This window comes from Struthio camelus, chromosome W (genome assembly GCF_040807025.1).
Source record: "Struthio camelus isolate bStrCam1 chromosome W, bStrCam1.hap1, whole genome shotgun sequence".
NCBI lineage: Eukaryota > Metazoa > Chordata > Aves > Struthioniformes > Struthionidae > Struthio > Struthio camelus.
Genome location: NC_090981.1, coordinates 21,696,996 through 21,716,298, shown reverse-complemented (window position 1 = coordinate 21,716,298; position 19,303 = coordinate 21,696,996). Strand labels below are relative to the sequence as shown.

The 19,303-nt window shown below is 41.4% G+C and overlaps 2 protein-coding genes across 2 annotated transcripts in view; one reads left to right on the top strand and one right to left on the bottom strand.

The window, feature by feature from the left end:
- The window catches only part of LOC138064047 (zinc finger protein 474-like), an 85,568-nt gene that overhangs the window by 6,836 nt on the left and 59,429 nt on the right, over positions 1-19,303 (top strand). The gene's annotated exons all lie outside the window — the stretch shown is intronic.
- LOC104150246 (protein-lysine 6-oxidase) lies at positions 9,211-18,296 on the bottom strand. The gene is made up of 6 exons (XM_068924772.1): positions 17,057-18,296; positions 16,479-16,587; positions 15,041-15,178; positions 12,567-12,723; positions 9,494-9,589; positions 9,211-9,330 (listed from the first exon to the last, which is right to left on the bottom strand). The coding sequence occupies exons 1-6, from the start codon at positions 17,793-17,795 to the stop codon at positions 9,211-9,213; spliced, it is 1,359 nt and encodes a 452-aa protein (XP_068780873.1). The 5' UTR covers positions 17,796-18,296.

Sequence of the window (19,303 nt, the reverse complement as noted above, 5' to 3'; positions counted from 1 at the left end):
ATTTCCCTTGGGTGAAGCCATGCTGACTACTCCTGATCACCTTCTTGTCCTCCACATGCTTAGTGAGGACCTTCAGGAGGAGCTGTTCCATCACCTTTCCAGGGATGGAGGTGAGGCTGACAGGCCTGTAGTTTCCTGGCTCCTCCTTCTTGCCCTTTTTGAAGACTGGCGTGACATTGGCTTTCTTCCAGTCCTCAGGCACCTCTCCTGATTGCCATGACCTTTCAAAGATGATGGAGAGTGGCCTAGTGATAACATCCGCCAGCTCCCTCAGCACTCGGGGGTGCATCCCATCGGGGCCCATGGATTTGTGGATGTCAAGTTTGGACAAAAGATCTCTAACCTGATCCTCTTCAACCAGGGGAGAGTCTTCCTTTCTCCAGCCTTCCTCTCTTGTCTCCAAGGTCTGGAATTCCTCAGGACTGGCCTTAGCAGTGAAGACTGAAACAAAGGCAGCATTCAATAACTCTGCCTTCTCTGTATCCTTTGTCACCAGGGCACCTGCCCCATTCAGCAGCGGGCCCATGTTTTCCCTAGTCTTCCTTTTGCTAGTGATGTATTTGAAGAACCCCTTCTTGTTGTCCTTGACATCCCTTGCCAGATTTAATTCCAACTGGGCCTTAGCCTTCCTTGTCCCATCCCTGCACACTCTGACAACGTCCCTGTATTCCTCCCAAGTGGCCTGTCCCCTTTTCCACGTTCTGTAGACTTTCTTCTTCTGTTGGAGTTTTGCTAGGAGTTCCTTGCTCATCCATGCAGGTCTCCTGCCCGCTTTGCTGGACTTCTTCCTCAGAGGGATGCACTGCTCTTGAGCCTGGAGGAGGTGATGCTTGAAGATTAACCAGCTTTCTTGGACCCCTCTTCCTTCTAGGGCCCTATCCCAGGAGATTCCCCTAAGTAGGTCCCTGAAGAGGCCAAAGTTAGCTCTCCTCAAGTCCAGCATTGCCATCTTACTCATTGTCCTGCTCCCTCCTCGTAGGATCCTGAACTCCACCATCTCATGGTCACTGCAGCCAAGGCTGCCCCCAACCTTCACATCTCCAACTAGACCTTCTTTGTTCGTTAGTACAAGGTCTAGCATTGCACCTCTCCTCGTTGGCGTCTCCACCACCTGAGTCAAGAAGTTATCATCAGTGCTTTGCAGGAACCTCTTTGACTGTTTGTGCCTAGCTGTGCTGCCTTGCCAAAAGATGTCAGGGTGGTTGAAGTCTCCCATGAGAACCAGGGCCTGTGATCGTGAGGCTACTTCCAGCTGTCGGTAGAAGGCCTCATCGATGACTTCCTCCTGGTCAGGTGGCCTGTAGTAAACCCCCACAACAGTGTCACCCATGTTAGCCTGCCCTTTAATCCTTACCCATAGGCTCTCAACTTGCTCTTCATCCACCCCGAGGCAGAGCTCCATACGTTCTAGTTGCTCCCTCACATAAAGAGCAACTCCACCACCTCGCCTTCCTGGCCTGTCTTTCCTAAAAAGCACATAGCCATCCATGACAGCATTGCAGTCATGTGAGCTATCCCACCATGTCTCTGTAACTGCAACGAGATCATGGCCCTGCGACCGCACACAGATCTCTAACTCTTCCTGTTTATTCCCCATGCTGCGTGCATTGGTATACAGGCATTTCAGAGAGCCAGTCAAGCATGCAAGCTTCCCAGGAGAGGTGCAAGAGGATCCTCCATAGCCATGTTGCATGCTGTCTCCTCTGGCTGTATGCATCTGCTGGAGGCATCCTGACTTGAACGGTGTTTTCGAATTGTAGAATGATGCTACCTAATTTTGTGATATTAGGCAAGTGATTTAACGTGGTCACAAGGTCCAGAATGAGACTCGGGTAGTGGATGTTTGGAAACTAGGGGAGTACTTGCTTTTCAATAAATTTGAATATAGTTTCTGCATTAATTGTAAACACATTGATTGTTTTGACTGCCTTGTTCTATTTACGTGGATTGCCATCTAGAGTAAGCTTTGAGCTCTGGGACTAGCACTTAATTTTTTTAATTAGTTTGAAGCTCCTAGCTCTAGAATGTATTCAAACAGGAATAATTTTGTTAAAGTACAAGAACGCTATCACAACATTGCTTAAATCTTTAGCAATTCTACATTTGTTTTATTAATTTTAAAAGATAATACATCTTTTTTTTTTTCCTCAGTCATTGTGCTGTTTATCTGAAGGTAGTAGCACTATAGTCGATATTCCTTAAATGTTTGAAAACCTGTTACTTAAAGGAATATTTTGGGGTTTTTAACCATGTTGTTCTGTATTAATCCCTCAGTGAAGGGAGCGGAAACACTTCACACGTCAGCCTATTTAATCCATGGAGCATGCAGATTGGAGAAGGCAGCAGAATGTTGATTTGTATTCAGAAAGTGTAAATCATGAAGGATAAATTGTTGGTGGTAGAACTGTTAAATGTGTTAAGCAGTTGTCTAAATTACGCGGACTTTCTAACATAGCTCAAACTTCGTTTCCAGGAGGGTAATGTTTTTGGAGCAGAAATTCTGAAATTGGTTTCTACAGAAATTGGTTTCTGCCTGTTTCTACAGAGAGAGCTAATTTGGTAAGGTAATCTTTAACAGTGTGTGTATCCAGATGAACCGCAAGTCATTTTATTATGCTTTCACTGTTAAGCCTTAAGGTAGTTTGAGAGGTAGTTTGTCATCCATTGCAACATCTTACTTTCTTTTTTTGTTTCTAACGTGGTATGAAATTTTTTTCGAGACTAAGTCAGAACTACAGAACAATAAATACCATGAGCCATATTAATCGCATCGCCCCCTAAAGAGGGGGGCCAGTTCAGCTAGCAAACAAATTGTCTTTCCCTGTTTCTCTGGGAGGTTTTATGTGCTAAGACTGACTCACGTCTATAGCACTGTGTTTGATAATAACTGTGAAGACAGGTAAGACATCAATAACATAATTAACTTAAATATCTCATACCTAAAGACAAGAAGAAAAATCCCAAGAGAAAATCAGCCATTTTGTTCATGCTTTTCTGAATAAGGATTGCTTTAAACCAGGGTTCTGTTGTTAGAAGATGTTTCCCCAAAAGTTTTTGTTAAAGGAAGAAAAATGGAAATGCTTCATGTAAAAAAAAGATTTGTTTATTTTTCTTGGTATTTGCCATCATGGATACTATGAAATTGCTAGCAAGGCTGGATTTTAATAACATCATGTTGAAAAGCAATTTTTACTACTATTTTGCATGAAATGGCTGGTATTTTCACAAAAAAACTGAAAAGTCTTCTGCTTAATTACCTAAACTGAACCTGCTCTGTCATGTTCTCATATTCATTTTCCAAGAATGTGGTGTTTACATTCATTTACATGCAAGCACTTGATATTCCTTGCTCTTGCATATGTCAATTCCTTTACGGATTGAGACAACGGTTTAGCAGAAATATGGGATGACTAAGTTTAAAAAAGATGGAGCCTTTTCTTATAACTGAATTTCTGCCCTTTTGGCACTTAAACACTATCATTAAACCAACATCCTGCATTTGTGCTGATTTCTAAGACAGTCTAATTCAAATCAAGAGACTCTTTGACTAAGGCTAACTACTGGACGCTTCTTACTCTGAGACCCACCTTTCAATTAATACTTGTCCAACATCTGTCCTTCCCATTTCTATACAGATACATCCAACTTTCTTTGAAGCTTTTTCATTGAGAGATGGATCTGGCTTTTGTTGAAGTCCTACAATAAATACAATACTTCAACAAGCTGAACGCTTGAAACATTTTATTCAAGTCATTTTCACATAAACTTGCAACCATAATACAGGCATGTAACACAAGAATATGAAAGTGCAATGAAGAATACGAAGCTAGTGTCTGAATATTATAAATAAGAGCTCTTCAGATAAAGATGCAAAGTTTTTGAAATTAAGACTCTTGGAAGAAAAGTGAAGGAGATAATGGAAACCCTTCAAAAAGTTGCAAAAAACAAGTGGCATTTCACTGTATCTGTAGCATTTAGTTGCATAATAAAAACCTCCCAATAGCATACTCTTCAGTTTTAATTCAAGTTAAAATATTTCAGCACCTTCTGGAATTTGGAGAATATGAAAATGCCATATTGGCATAAATGTGAGACACAGGATAAACCATCTTTCATTGTCTCATTTAATGAAATTAGCCCTGCTGGTTTGAATAAGTACAATATAAACCATGTAAGAATGACTAAGAGGGTACCCTTGATGTTTGTACCTCTTCAATGCTGCATAGTAGACTCTGGAGCAGAGAGAAAATGAATAGGCTTTTACTAACATAAAAAAAATCTACACAGTATGTTGGTTCAATTGGTGACCAATCTGTCATTTTTTGTTACACTTTTGTCTAGAAATATGCAAATATCAAATGTTTTTCAAAATTTAAAAAAATATAACAAAGCCCTTCTGTAATGAGTCTGGTGTTCAGAATATTCCTTATGTGCAATTTTTATTGAAAGATCTGAAATGTGGGAGGTAATTGCTTCACGCACATTTTTAAGTTTGGCCTTTCAAAGGACATTAGAAACTGCAAGACAGCAGTTTTGAACTAGAATTTTCACAAAATTTAAGTCTGATATTGCTCCCACTTAGACCAATGGCAAGACCCCTTTCACAGACAACAGAGACAAGCCCTATGCCTGATAGAAAGGATTTGAAAATAGAATTTTCTTTATAAAATAAACTTTTTATCAAAACAGTTTTTATAAATGTTTTTCAACAAAAATGCAAGTAATCGCTTAAATATGATTCCAGTATGAAAAAAGTAGGTTAAGGTGTCTGGGTCAAAACTGCAGAGCCAAATTACTGAAAATACTGGTTGGTGCTCCCCTATTTTGAAATGCTTCTTCATGTGCTATATAATCACTCTTCAACTTTTCTAGCATTTATTATAGCTCAATGGGGGAAGTTGAAGTCACATTTCTTCATTTTTAATTCTAAGAATTCCAGTTCTTATCTTTTAAATAGATGATCCCTCTATTTGTGCTATTTTATACATTGGTGTCATGTTGTGTAACATACCTTTCAAAACTTGTACAATATTTTGTTAAGGAGAAGAACTACATCTTTGTAGGTACAACATCCCACAAATGCCAGTACATTGACAGGCAGTAGGTGCCACTTACCTAGAACACAGCCCCCCAGTAATGCAGTTAATCTTACTTCCGTGTACTGTGCCCTAACAATTTTCTAAAGCTACTGGTGTCCAACATTTTCCTGATTCAGGCTGTTCTCATTGAAAGGACTAAGTCCAATATTACAACTTGCTCCACCTAGGCAGGTATTTGCGCTCCTCTGGTCCTTACTGAGTTCAGTGGAGCGCTGCAGGCAGTTGGAGTGTAGACACGTGAACAGGTTACTGCCTTGTAAGGTGTAGTGTAAATTCAATTTCTGCTGGCTGCTCTGTGGCCAATTAGCTTTCTCTTATCGCTTGCTTGCTGTCAGGCACAACAAGGTGAACATGTGCGAGAGCTCTTACTAGGAAGCAGTTTGTGCTCGCAGCCTGGTTTGCAGTATAGTAATTTCTGGGTCTGTTGCCCAAGTTGCAGTCAGTTATGCCAACTTTGACCTAAGTGTCTAGAAGGGTGACAGGTGAAAATGCACTTTCTTCCCTCAGACCTTTTCCTCTCGAAAAGCCTTTGGGCTGAGATTTCAGAAGTCTAAACTGCTAACAAACCCTTATTTTGCAGCTGCATATAACAAATGGGTTTCTAATCTAGTTTTTAAATTTTGCTCCTGTTAGGTTCCCATACTGGTGGTTGGTTACTAAAATGGATCTCTGAACAAACAAGAGGGGACCTGCAGGTATAAACCCTAATCATTCTGTACCCACATGTAATCTTGGGTAGCAAGCACTGGGTTGCTGGTTCTTGGATTCTGCTTCTTTACATAGACTTTCTAATTGTGCAAGTTTGCAGCATAGTTACAATTGAGATGGAAGGACTTAATAATCATGAAATAAACTTAAATATATGAAGTAAAGAAGAAGTGGATCCTTCAAAGGCGGTGTTATAATTCATACCATTTCCACATTAAATTTGTAGGGTTATATTGCATAAAATGCTTTAGACAAATATTGCCTAAAGTATTCTCAGAAGTGATAATAAAGCCTCTCCATATTCCTCAGATTCTTCATTTTAACTATAATCAATAGCACATATTTTAAACAAAATTTTGAATTTGAGCTTTAATTTGTTTAATTTGATGTTTTGAACTGTTGATATCAATGAATTATTTCTAAGCTACTTCCTTTCAAAAGTCCTTCATTTTACATGATCTGTGATCTTCTGAAAAAAAACACCAGATCTTCTTGTGATATGTTATTTCACAGTTTAAGAACAAAATCACAGCTATTTTAGTTACAGCAGGGTGCACTGCAAAAACAAAATAATGTGCAGGGGGAGGGGGGCGTGGTGGTATATCCAGCACCAGTAAGTAATTTGGGCTGAAGTTTTTCCCGTTTAGAATGCTGTATTTGGTTCCTGAACGGCCTAAGGTAGGATATGTTAAATATATTTACTTTTGTTCTTCCTCTATATAGTACATTTTCCACTTCATTGTCTGAATACTGAGATAGCATTTTAAAAGTCAAGTACAGTACTTAAGGGGGAAGCAGGTAGTAGGCTTTTTCACAATAAAAATTCCACGTTAGAGATTCTGACCTACTTCTGTTTGTGGTGCCACCTGAGTTAATTGCCTGCATTATTTTAATGGTTAACCTGTTCAAGTTGGTTGCTTTTTCACAGATGACTACATCAGGGACTCTTCTTCATCTCTTTTAAGAGCCCTATTTCTTCTTGACAGATATTCATTTTAATTGCCATTATGTGTGCAGAAATCTTTTTAAAAGCCCCACTTTGAAAAATCTGTTCAACATAAAAAGGTGGATCAGGTCTCTAATTTGACTGCCAAAGATAAAAAGGTTTATTTCAAAAACCCATTTGTGTGTGATTTAAAATAAAATTTCTAATGTATTAAAAATGTAAACATAATTTTCCTCACGGGGTATAACTGATAGCTATGTGTTTCTCTGCTATGTTTTAATATCCCTTGAAAACTGAACATGCTTTTCTCGTTCATATCAATGCGTCCTAGTGAGTTTTATTTTAATGGCATTGTACCATTACTCTCAAATTGATTTTCATTCTGGTATTTTCTGAAATAGCTGGTATTATACTTTCTATCGCATTTTATTTAATGCATTTTACATAAAGTTTTGCTACCTTTTAGAATATGTTCAACTCATTCACCAGTAATATTCTGGCTGAAGTCTATTATCACCTGAACTCCAAATTTTCAGGAGTTAAGAAACACTCATGTTCCTATGAATGAATTAGATTTTCAAAATATAAACAAATCTGTGCATGAATCACCAGTTCCACACATTTCAATAGTTTAAAAAAGAATGCTAATTCAAATGCTTAAAATCCAGTTACAGATTTTGTTGAAGCAGCTGAAGTGCTTCAGAATCACATAAGGTATGTGGGTGTATGCATGTATGTTCTGTAGTTTTGTTTCTATAGTGTTTACGTCCTATTGAAGTTTATATAATGATACTTCAGTTCAAAACACTTGGCACTGACTCATCCATTTTCTTGCATCTTTCTTAATATCTGTTAAAAAAAAAAAACAATATAAGTTATGCACACTACCAAATAAGTACAATGTAAAAGCCCCTATTAAGTATCCATGTGTCAACTGGAAGGTGCAGCTTAACAAAGGATAGAAGAAATTTTGTCTTTTCACCTGCATGAATATATTTGATTACATTTACAGAGGTAGGATGGGGAGGCTGTAAGTTAAAGGAATGAAGCATAAATTTCTCTTCAACCTGAATGTAAGTGAATAGATTGTGTTCACAGAAGTAACAATTAAGTCGGTCCTGTTAGAGAAATGCTTTAAAAGCTCCTCCTCACATCTGCCAAAAATGAGTGTTCATGACCTGCACAATACCTGTTGCTCTTTGTTTCCTACAAGCACAACCAACCTATGCTGAAAACAAGTATTATTCTGAAGCCATTTAACTTGTTGCATTTATGACCCAAGTGTGATTATAAATACATCTCTCAATACAGGGGTGAAAAAACGTTTCTCATTTTAGCCTCATTTAATCACTGGTATCCTAACAGAAAGTGAGGAATGAACATTTTAAAGGCTAAGTAAGCAATATTCTTATGAATGCAGTATGAGTGTTTAATGCTGTTACAGTAGACTCTTCCATTCATTAGTTTTACTCTTCACTTACAGCTCTAGAATTTATCTTACATGGATCTGTACACAATGTTAACGTATCATTTGTGCTAATCGGATGAAATCACTTGATAAATATTTAATATGAGTAATTATGTATTATCCTGGGAACTGCTTACCTCCGTTACAAACGACTGATTGCTTTTCTGTATGTGTGCTTCATGGCTACTTAACTACAGTTAAGTCTAGAGTATGAATGCTTATTAAATGTACATTTGCCTGGGGGGAGGGAGGGAGGAGGAAGAGAAAGACAGGCACAGTTGTGTCATCGTTTAAACATTTGAAGAGCTAATGGGAAACTGTAAATGGAGTGTGTCTGGAAGAACTGTTCCAGGAAGGATGGCTGCTGTGGCAGAGTAACAAAGTAACACATACGTGTGGGTTCTCAGCAAATGCTTTAAGAGCCCTGTCTGCACAAGGGTTCTGTGTGGATGTGATAAATAGTTATTGAATGAGCATAGGAAGGTTTCAGGGCAAATACAAAGACTTGAGCCAGAGGTAACATCTGGGAGCTCAGACAGCAGCAGCAGTTTTGGAAGTGCTGTATGTTCTGATAGCAAGACTGCAGGAGCAAAATTGTCCAGCAAAGACTTTTGGTAAGAATCCTGCACTGAGTTGAAGGATAAATTCTGGAAGCTTACGATCATTTTTCAAGCCTAACCAATTTCAGGAATTCAGTGCTAGACTTACAGAAATAGTTTAATTACCAGAGGTAAGGATTTGAAAGCTATGCAATTATCAGTATAACTGTTTCCATCCTTCCTGCCATAAACAGACCTTTGAAAAGTACCAGCTGTATTTCTGATTAATACGCTAGATCCTGAAACTTATGAAATGATATAGTAAAGAAATTGATATCACTAGAATTCAGTGGAAGTTATTTTTCAATATAAAATTAATCTCTAAGATATAAATCTGCTGTCAATCTTAGTATTATGAATATAAAAAGTAGCAAAGAAAAAGGAATGTACTTACGGTGAAATTGTACAGCCAGAGGCATATGCATGGTGGCCTGTATAGCGTATATCGCAGCGTACTATATTGTTGGAGTAATCAGACTCAGGTACCAAATAGCTGGGGTTTACACTAACCTTGAAGGGGGGGGGGGAAGGCATAGTGGTGTTTATTTCCAAATTAGAGTTGATAACGTAACAAAAACAGTTCAAAAGGATATACATATATGATTGCTTCTTAAAAAACAAAAAACAACCCCTCCTTCCCCCCTCGCCAAAAAAAAAAAACCAAAAGCATTACCTTCAGAATGTAATTTCCAGGTTTTACATCTGTAATATCAATCCACTGGCAATCTATATCAGCATTGTAAGTGTCGTAACAGCCAGGGCTCAGTCCCTTAAAAACAGATAGATATCAAAGAATTTTTAGGGAAAGTAGCATTCCAGAAATCAGTAACAGACTGAAATACAGTTAACCATCACAGCATTTCACTGAAAAAAAATTATCTGAGGGAATAAGGCTTATTTTTTCTTGGCATTTTATTTGGATATCTAACCTGGAATACCTAACTCTGACATAGCAATTTTAGAGACATCACTTTGCTGCTAATATGTAAGGGTTTTCTTTTTTGCTGCTATACTACTGTTAGCTGTGTATCTGTGAGATATCTGTATTTATCTGCTGTTTAGAGTCAAAAAAAAAAAAAAACTTTAGAAATACTTTATTCTGAAAAGCTCTTGCAGTACTGAGAACTGTTGTTCAGGTGTGTCTAGTTTCCACTCTCCTCTAAACTAGACTTCTGGTGAGTGGGAGACCATCTGTTCGGTCTAGTTGCATCACTAGTATAGTGCAGGAATGGTTATTTGGCAAGGTATCCTAAGCAATAGGAATGAGAGCAGAAGACATTGAGCGATATAGTGAGAGCATTTTGTGCTTTTGTAAGATTGACAGTTTTGACGCTGTTCCCCAACTCCTCCCTACCCAAGTGAAAAAGTCTCACTTGCCCAAGTGAAAAAGAGTCAAAACTATCCAAGGTCGAAAGATGCTTCTTCATGGAACATAAGAAAAATTCATTTTCCAACGCAAAAAGAGCTGGATACTTAAAAATCTGTTTACTGCTATGCTCCTATAAAACTTAATTATCTGTATTGTATTATCATTTATGCTACAGCATGCTTTTTATGAAAAAAAATGCTGATGGTATAATTGCTGATGGTATAAATGCTCTTATTTACAAAAGGTGAGGGGATCTTTCCAGAATAAAATAGAATCTGACCAAAGATAGGACCTAAGCACCTGCAAATCTCAAGTAAAAAGTTTTTGAGGTTCTTTAGTATGAACTTGATCACCAGTGTTGGAATTTGTCATTATCCTTAGGAGCAATGCAGCTTTTTGCCCTAGATGTACTCTGCTGCAGTGCTTCCTCTGAATAGGAAAGTCATGGAATTCAAGGGCTATTTTCACACTTAGCTTTGTAGGAAAATGGCCTGGTGGGTTTCTGTCCAGGCGAATACAGACTTTGAAAAGCTTCAAGAATTGACACACAAATTCTGAGAGAATTCGAAATGTAGCCTTTCTTCCAGATCTATCTTCCAGAAAATTTCTTTGCTGTTAGGAGCATTATAACAAACTCCATACACAAATGTACCAGTGGTTCAAATCTGGTGTCTTTAAACCACGGCTGATATAGCTGGCTTTAGGCAAGCTGGTATGTTCTGATAATACACAGTGCACAAAACCAAGTCCTGCAGGAATTCCTTCCTGACCCAGCTGGTGATCAGCTCAGACTCTTGTATGTGCCAAGTCTGAGGCTGGAGGAAAGTTTTACAGTCCAATTACAAACCCCTGAAATATGGGCTTCCAGTGGAAATGCTGACACGGCCGTGATTCTAGTGACACAAATACTCCAGCTGTAAAATATGTACGTTGTTTAGTCAGATGTCATAGTCTACACAACGGAGAAAAGATATTTTTAAAACCTCTTCAAAGCACTGTAGATCATTCATTATATTTAAAATTCAAATGTGGACACGTCAGCCAATGGAGCATAGCTGGCATTTCTCTGCGATAAAATAACTACCTACTAGATTAAAAACTGTGGAATAAGGGATACAAATTTATGTATAAGTATGGCCGCACTGAGTTAGACCACAGGTCCTTCAAGTCAATGTCATGTCCCTGACAGTGGTCAGCAGCAGATGCTTGAGGAAAAAGAACATCAGAAATGTAATGTGTAATGTCTTTTACGCAGGCAGATTCCTTCCATCAGGCATTTAACAGTTTTTGAGGCAGAGAAATGCCTTCAGATTGTGTTTAATGGCCTCTATTACTCTAAATTTGAACTCACATATATACTTTTGGTCTCCGCAACATCCTGTGGCAAGCTTAACAATTTATTTGTGTGTGACAAAAGCACTCCTCTCTGTTTTAAAGCTGTTGCCTGAGAGTTCTTTTGGATATCCTTAAATTCTTGTACTGTGAGAAATAGTAAATTTTCAACAATTTCCTTTGGCCATCCAAGATCATTCACGATTTGGTATTATTTTTCTCTTTTTCCAACTGAAATTATCCTTGTCCATGAAATTTCCTAGTGTGGTAGCCATATTACCTTCCTGATCAACCCTGTTCTTCGGGGGGGGAGGGGGTAGTTTGGTTGGTTTTGGGGGTTTTTTTTGTTTTTCTTTTACTGTAACCTTTCTGAGATGTGGTGACCAGAACTATATGTAACATTCAGGGTGACAGAATATCACAAACTTGTACGGTATCATAATGACACATCCCATTTTTAATCTATTCCTTTAATAAGCCCTAACATCTTGCTTTGCATTTGTATTTGACTAATCATAATTTTCACGTGTCCCCCATTCTCTTTATACATGCCTTCTATACATGCATGCAACAATGCAATAGAGTTCCTGTACTGGGCTGCCACCCAGTAGCTCTAGGTATTAGGGTTAATTCAGCACCTTGCAGCCTTATGCTCTGTGAGGGAGATAACACTAGCTGTGAACTCTGGGAACAGCCAAGGACATCACCAAGCAGTCTGAGGTGAAAGAAGGCCAAAAACACTTTTTTACTGACTCAGTCTTGAGCTCACTTTAGCTTGCTTGTCTAGTCCTATAACTATAAACCGCAAGAACTTGCAGTGTGTTTAGGTCAGGTACCAGTGACTCAAGATTGAGAGTCCCTAGATGCCCATGTTTCGCAGTCCATGAGTTGATCATAGTTCTCCAGCTTGTTACCCTGGCCTTTGTGATGGAGAATTTCAGAGCCATTTAGGGCATCGGATGATTTAGCCTACACTGGTATAGAAAGATACCGGAAGATAAACTCGAAGGGAAAAAAACTTGGTTATCTCTGAACCACCTCTTACCTGTGTGTGTGCAGTACATGCATATCGTCTGTAATATCCATAATCACAGGAGGTATCTTCCAGACAGAAACTTGCTTTGTGCCCTTCAGCAACTTTTCTATGTGAGCTTGCATCCAACAAGTCATAGTGGCTGAATTCATCCATGCTGTGATAATGCCTGTGAGACCAAGGATATGTTATTGAATATGGATCAGATGTTGCCAATATCATTCTGTTATATTCCTATCTGATTGACCTTCCAACAGATCTGGCTAAACTTTCTTTATTATGCAGAACTGATGTGTTAGTATATTTTCCTCTTACAAGCTATTCGGTTAAGTTTTATTTTCACTATTCTAATTTTCAGGGGCTATTTAAAAAAAAAAATCTGCTATAAAAAAAAAAAGAAGTAGGTTTTAATTTGTTGAGGGAAAGACTCTATAACAGCATGCTTCTTCAAAATTTCCCCTTCTGTCTCTTACAATAACATTAAATAACTCATATTTGAATTGCAGATCCTAAGCTTTGCTTTTGGACAGTGTTTGACTAGGTTTGCTTACCTTACATACTATAAATTCCAGGGAAGTTTGCTACTTGTTAGTTATTTTACTATTTCTATAGTCCTCAATACATGTAATGCATCTATAATATTAATGAAAACAAATTCTGCATAGAGATCAGCGTTACAGATCTCATTAGCTTGTCATTAACTATCAAGAACTAATGGAAACAGAATAGTGATGTTATTTTTTGTAATCTGTACTTAATGTACTCTCATTACTTCAAAAGCAAATATACCTTCAGTCTGGGCTGAGGGGTATTTTTTTCTAGTGCTCATATGTAATGAGTTCTAGCTCTTACTGTGCATCTGAACAGCTGTTACTCTTGTAATTTTATTTTTTCGAAATAAGTGGAAAAGTAAACTTGTACTACCTCAGTACCTTGTCTGTGCAGCATTTGACTGCTGTTGATCATGAACACTATGAGCCCAGTAAGTATATGCAAAAGATGTAATTAAGCAGAATTCAGTCATATTCTTTTAAACGAAGAGAAGCTTACAAGTCTGTCAAGTATGCAAGACAAGATCACTAAGAATGGTCCACGGAGGATGATGACTAACACTGAAATCTGATGGCTGGCCAAACTAATTGATAGTTATAGTTCCTTTCCAAATGGACTTGTTTCAGTGTCATGGAAATGAGCATGAGAAATGTTTTTTTGTTGTTGTTGTTGGCAGTGTGTTTTCTGTCCAACAACTGAATTAGCATCAGAGATGCTTTGCATCTGGATAGTTATAGCTGGGCTATAGTGGCAGAGTAAGAAAATGCTTGTCCTACAAACAAAAAAAAAAAATCAGTTTCTCTCCGTCTGTTTTATCCACTCATCTTTGTAAGCACAAGGTGGGATTTCTGGGCTGGAGGGGAGTGTTAACTAGAGCATCTATAGAGGCTTTTTTTTTTTAAGCTCTCTAATCTTTACAAGTTTTGTAAGCTAGTAATATCAGTCTTTCCGGGAAAGAATTTGTTTGAATGATGGTGATTTTTCATCCGAGTTTGATTACAACCATATAAACTTAAAACCTCTGATGCTTTAGAGAGGAAATAGTCCATTGCCTCCAGCAGGCTTTAGATCAAGCCCACATTACATATTCATCTCTACAGTAGAGTAATACTAAATGATCACTTATGCACTTGTAACATTAGGATAGTATTTTGAGTTGGAAATAAGGGAAGCTTTCTAGTATATTACAATTGGTCCTGCTATGAAATAGCTAAACTTAGAGTTGCTTAACTAAGCAACTCCTACATGCAAACTTTCACAAAGGGTACAAGTTTGCAGTGTTACCTCTTTCCAAAATGTTGCAAGTGTTCTATGTTTGTCTCGTTTCTTGCCTTGTTTCTAGAAATTTGGCCTTACGAGAGCAATACCGCTAGATGGAAATACTATATGATATGGCTGTTGATAATGAGGTCAGTCAGCTCGTTACCTTTTCTTTCCTGTGTTGATCAGAATGTTGCTTGTCAAGAATTAACCCACGAAAGTTAGGTCAAGCAGTATGGTTCCATGTTTAAGGTTATATATTATAAGGAACACGTTAGTAAACCTACATATTTGGGGCCTACACAGTAATTTTAACACACTGGGATTTTTATTTACTGGTTCCAGTTAAATGCAACTAAGCAGTGATCAATATAAAATATAATTAAAGCGAGATGGTCCCATTGTCAAAACTGACTTGAGATTTATATTTATGCAAAATTTTTACTTGTTAGAATCTTATACTTAGTTAAACTTAATAGCTACATGCATCAAATCAAAATGGATGATATGTAAAGAGTAATTTCCACTACCATAAAATGGTTGAGCCAGTTAAATCCTAAGGTTTCCCCACTTCTCCCCCACTTAACTACAGTTCTAGAACATGTCATGTTATAATTGACAATTTGCTAGTGAAAAAGATAATTAGAAGGTACCATACTGGGCACTTCACTCACTGGTGACAGCTGTGCCACTCCCATGAATATCGGGGTCTGCTCGGTAGGAAATCTGATGTGCCTTGATTTTTCACTCTTTGGGGGAATCTCAGGAGCACTCGATTATCGTAGTCTCTAACATCTGCTCGATAAGCTGAACTATAATAATACAAAAAAGGAGCATAAGTACATGCAAAAAAAACTCTTTAAAAAAGCTTTATATTGTTTCAGAAGTAATTAATAGTATAGCTCTCTTAAGTAGCCCCCAATAAGACCCTTAAATCTCAAGTGTTAACACTTGTAAGACTCGCAAGAATTCCACATGATGTCTTCAGAAGTGCCTGGTATCAGACCAAGAATTGAGTAAGAATCAGATCTGCTTCTAATAATGTCAGGAGTTTGATCACTGACTCTTTGACTCTAGCTCTTATGCAGAGCTGCTGCTTAGCTGTAAAATTACTCTGGTACCAAAAAAGCAATTCCACTAGTTGCTATAAAACAAAATAACTTATTGTGTGACCTCATATCTACAAAGTGTTTGTTTCTGTTGAAGTATGAAAAAACATGTCTCAGGGTTATCCTATTTTATATAGTTATAACCTACAGTCCTTTAAATATTGGAATATTCCAATCAATTGGTATCGCTGTCAACAGGAACATTTCAAATGGTCTTTACTGTAAAGTTAACATAGGCTGTTTTTTATGCCCTTTTTTCTTGCTGGAGCAAACGAACAAGAGCATGACCCTGGAAACAGTCTGACATCAATTTATGAGGCTGGTCAATAAACAAATCTGTTTTGCATGATAAGGTATCATACAAGTTAAAATGGTTAAAGCAGCCATGGCTTGATTTCATTCCAAACAAAACAGGAAAAATCCTTCTTTGCCAAGTGGATAGGACCTAACTTGATAGCAAAGCTGTTATTTCAAGCTTTTAAAAGGCTTTGAAAATACTTTTCAGATAGTTTTTAGTCTTTGAGAGACATTACAATGCATATGCCCAGAAACAATTTTAATAGTAGCTTGTGCTGGTTAAGAATATGTTTTTAAAAAATAGAGTAGAATGTGATTTGTTACGCTTAGGGGAGGAAGATGGAAAATAACCAGATTCAAGTGGGGTTTGGGGGACCCCCATTTTGCATGATTCAGATGTGTTCAAATGACCCTTGTGATAGAAATGTACTGTATAATTTCCTTAAAAATGTAGTTTCTTCAAAGCACCTTTAGTTTTTCTCTTTAATATGGCTGTATCTTTTCTTGTATGCACATTTTTGCCATCTATTTTGATGAAGTGTGCATATAAGAAAAGACTTTGGAAAGGGTTACAAACTGGGGTATTTTGTCAGGCCCTCTGGCCTCGCTTTTCTCCACCGTGTTTTCACTGTGTCTTCAGGTGCTTCGGGGTAAGTGCAGCCACAAAGGCCCAGAGTGAAAAGGGAAGAGCCAAGGCGATGCCTACCTTGCCAGGCAGTTCTCCTCAGCCGCACATCTCAAATTATACATAGACATCCTCTGCACATATGTGGACGCCTGGATGTAATAGGGATCCGGGACTAAGTCAGGCAGACCTGCAGTTCATCAAACCAACCACATAACAGCAAGATCAACCCAGGACACGTCTGCACATACTTGGCTTCGCTCCTGCTCTTTAGGAGCCGTCGTTTCGCTGTGGACCCCCTGCCCCCATTAAGCTCTCTGCCTACTGCTCAGACCCCTGTACCTTGGGTTTTACTCAAAAACCGCGTCGCGGGCACAACACCTCTAGCAAGACCCCCCGGGGACCCGGCTCTGGGCTGTTAGTGCGCGGCCCGCAGCGGCTCGGCCCGCAGCGGCGCCCACCCGGGCTCCGTGCGGGCCGGGGAGCCGGGCCGCCGCCGCCTCCCCGCTCGGCCCTTTCGCCTCGCGTGAGGGCGAGGCAGGACTGATGGCTTCTGCAGAGCGCGGTGCGACGTGATCCTCCCGACACAGCCCATCGGTATGTGCTGCGCTGGCGCCCGGCGGGAGGGGTGCGAGGCCGCGGGGAGAGGGGGCTCTTACCATACTGGAAGTAGCCGGTGCCATAGCCGGGTCTGTACCTGCTGCCCTGGCGCGGCCTCTCGTAGGTGTCGTAGTAGTTGTAATAGGGGTTATCGTCCGTGTACTTGTAGGGGTTGTAGGGGTCGTCTCCTACCATGACATCTTCCCGGCCGGGTCTGAAGTTGCTGAGGGGAGGCGGGCTGCCGGCGCCGCTCCGGTTGTCGCCGGCCGCGGGGCCGCCGGTGGGAGCGCTGGGCCGCGACGCCCCCGAGGAGGGGCTCCTGGCCGCGGGGGTGGCGGCGGCCCCTGGGCTGCGCGGCGCCGAGGCGGCGGCGGCTCCGCGCCCGGCGGACGAAGCCTGGTAGCCGGCCTGGAACCAGTGGCGAGCGCCGGAGCCGCGGCTGCTGGCGGTGGCGGCGGCGGCGGTGGCGGCCTGAGGCTGCGCGGCGGCGGCGGCGGCGGCTCGGGCGGCGGCGGCCCTCCGCGGCAAGGTGCCGTTGTTTCGGAGCAGCAGGATGGGGCTGCCCACCGCCTCCGCCGCCTGCCTGCGCCGGGGGGGCTGGTACTCGGAGCCGAGGCTGAGCAGGCTGTACACCTGCCCGTTGTTCTCCCACTGAATCCGTTGCCGCCAGACGGCGGGCGGCGGCGGCGGCTGGTCGCGGCGCGGCGGCGGCTGCTGGCAGCCGGCGGGCCACAGGCAGCTCCAGTAAACGCACGCGTGGAGCTGGGCGAGCAGGAGCGCCGGCGGCGCGAAATGCATCTTCTTCTTCCTAGGTATCCACGGGGAGCCAAAAAAAAAAAAAAAACAAGAAAGGACGAAAAGGGGGAGAGAGAGGAGGGCGGGGGGTGTCTTCTTGCCCGGGGGGGAGGGGGTCTCGGTGGCGCGTTTAGAAGGAGAAGGCGGGAAAGGGGGGGGCTCAGGCTGGGCTGCCCCCGGGCGAGGCCATGAGGGGCTCCGCGGGCCCTTCGGGAAGAAAAAGAAGAGCCGGCGAGGGGGAGGGAGGCGAGATCGGCTTTTCTTCTCCCCGGTATTTATAGGCGAGGGGATGCGAATAGGAGCCGGAGCAAACAGTCAGCCTCTCATCTTCCTCCGGCTCGTGCTGGTGTCTGGAGTGAGGGAAGAAGGAGGAGGAGAGATGAGGGACTTTAAACTTGCTGGCACATTTGCAAAGTTACACAAGCCCTTCTGGCTGGCTGGCTGCTCCCCTGCTATTTGTTCACGTAATGCGACTGGAAACGTGCGAGCCTGACAGTTCCCCCACGGCTGCCCCCAGCCCTCGGCCCCGGCCCGGCCCGCGCGGGGGCGGCCTGAGGGAGAGGGGGCAATAACGGCCGGCGCGGGCGGTTGGGCCGTTAGGCTCCCCTCGCCCCCGCCCCCCCCCCCCCTCCGCGCGCCGCCGCCGCGCGCGCGCGCCGGCCGTTGGGCGCGCTCAGACGCGCGGAGCCTGCCAGGCGGCGGGGCCGCGCCAAAGTATGCCGTGGGGCAGCGCCAAAATATGCAAAGGAAAAATGCTATTAGCTCATCAGCGCTGGAGAGACTAGAAAGGGGGCGGTGGGGAGGGGGGGCGTTAGTAAGAAAGGAAACATGTTTCTGGAAAAATGTGCTGGCCAGCACATCTCACAGACTGGAGCGCCTGCCGGGGACCTTCATTTAAAGTTGAGTAGCAGTCAGTTTCCCCTTAATGACCTTTTAATTAGGAGAAGACCTTCATCAAATAAACTCTTGACTGTTGACTTTTGGGTTTCTGCGTATGAGTCACACGAGAAATACACTACCAGTGCTCCTGCCAGAGCAAGTTTTCATTGAAAAATGAAATTTCGCATGGGAGAGACTTAGCCCTCACTAGAACAAATAAACTTGGCTTGGAGAGCGTCTCCCCAAAACTATGCTTGGAGAAGAGTGGTAGGTTGTGGTCTAAAATGTGGCTCCTTCTCTTCCTGCTCTTGCAAGAGTTCATAAACGCTCTGTTTTGATAAGTCCAATCACCCAGCGAGGCGAACAAATTAAGATCCGTGGATTTCAGCCAGAAATTCTTATGGGTGTATTTTTCCAAGGGCTGTTTGCTTATGAATCCTTGCAAAGGAATGGAGGAGAATACAAAAGTACTCCTTCACCACGAGTTTGATGATGGCGAGGATTTTTCATACGTGACCCTGTCAAACCTTACCGTTCCAGGCTGGAAGTTTTTATCCTGCTTAGTGAATTCAAAGCACGCTCCTGATGCTGCCAGGTTTCCCAGGTCAAGTTAGCAGTCCAAGTGCTACTGG

What these genes read in the sequence shown, in the direction of transcription:
- LOC104150246 (XM_068924772.1), bottom strand. Translation starts at nt 17,795, where the DNA reads ATGCATTTCGCGCCGCCGGCGCTCCTGCTCGCCCAGCTCCACGCGTGC. An exon ending in CACCGGCTACTTCCAGTATG is followed by an intron (nt 16,588 to 17,056) that starts GTAAGAGCCCCC and finishes GATGAACTGCAG; the next exon opens with GTCTGCCTGACTTAGTCCCG. An exon ending in GAGGAGAACTGCCTGGCAAG is followed by an intron (nt 15,179 to 16,478) that starts GTAGGCATCGCC and finishes GTATTATTATAG; the next exon opens with TTCAGCTTATCGAGCAGATG.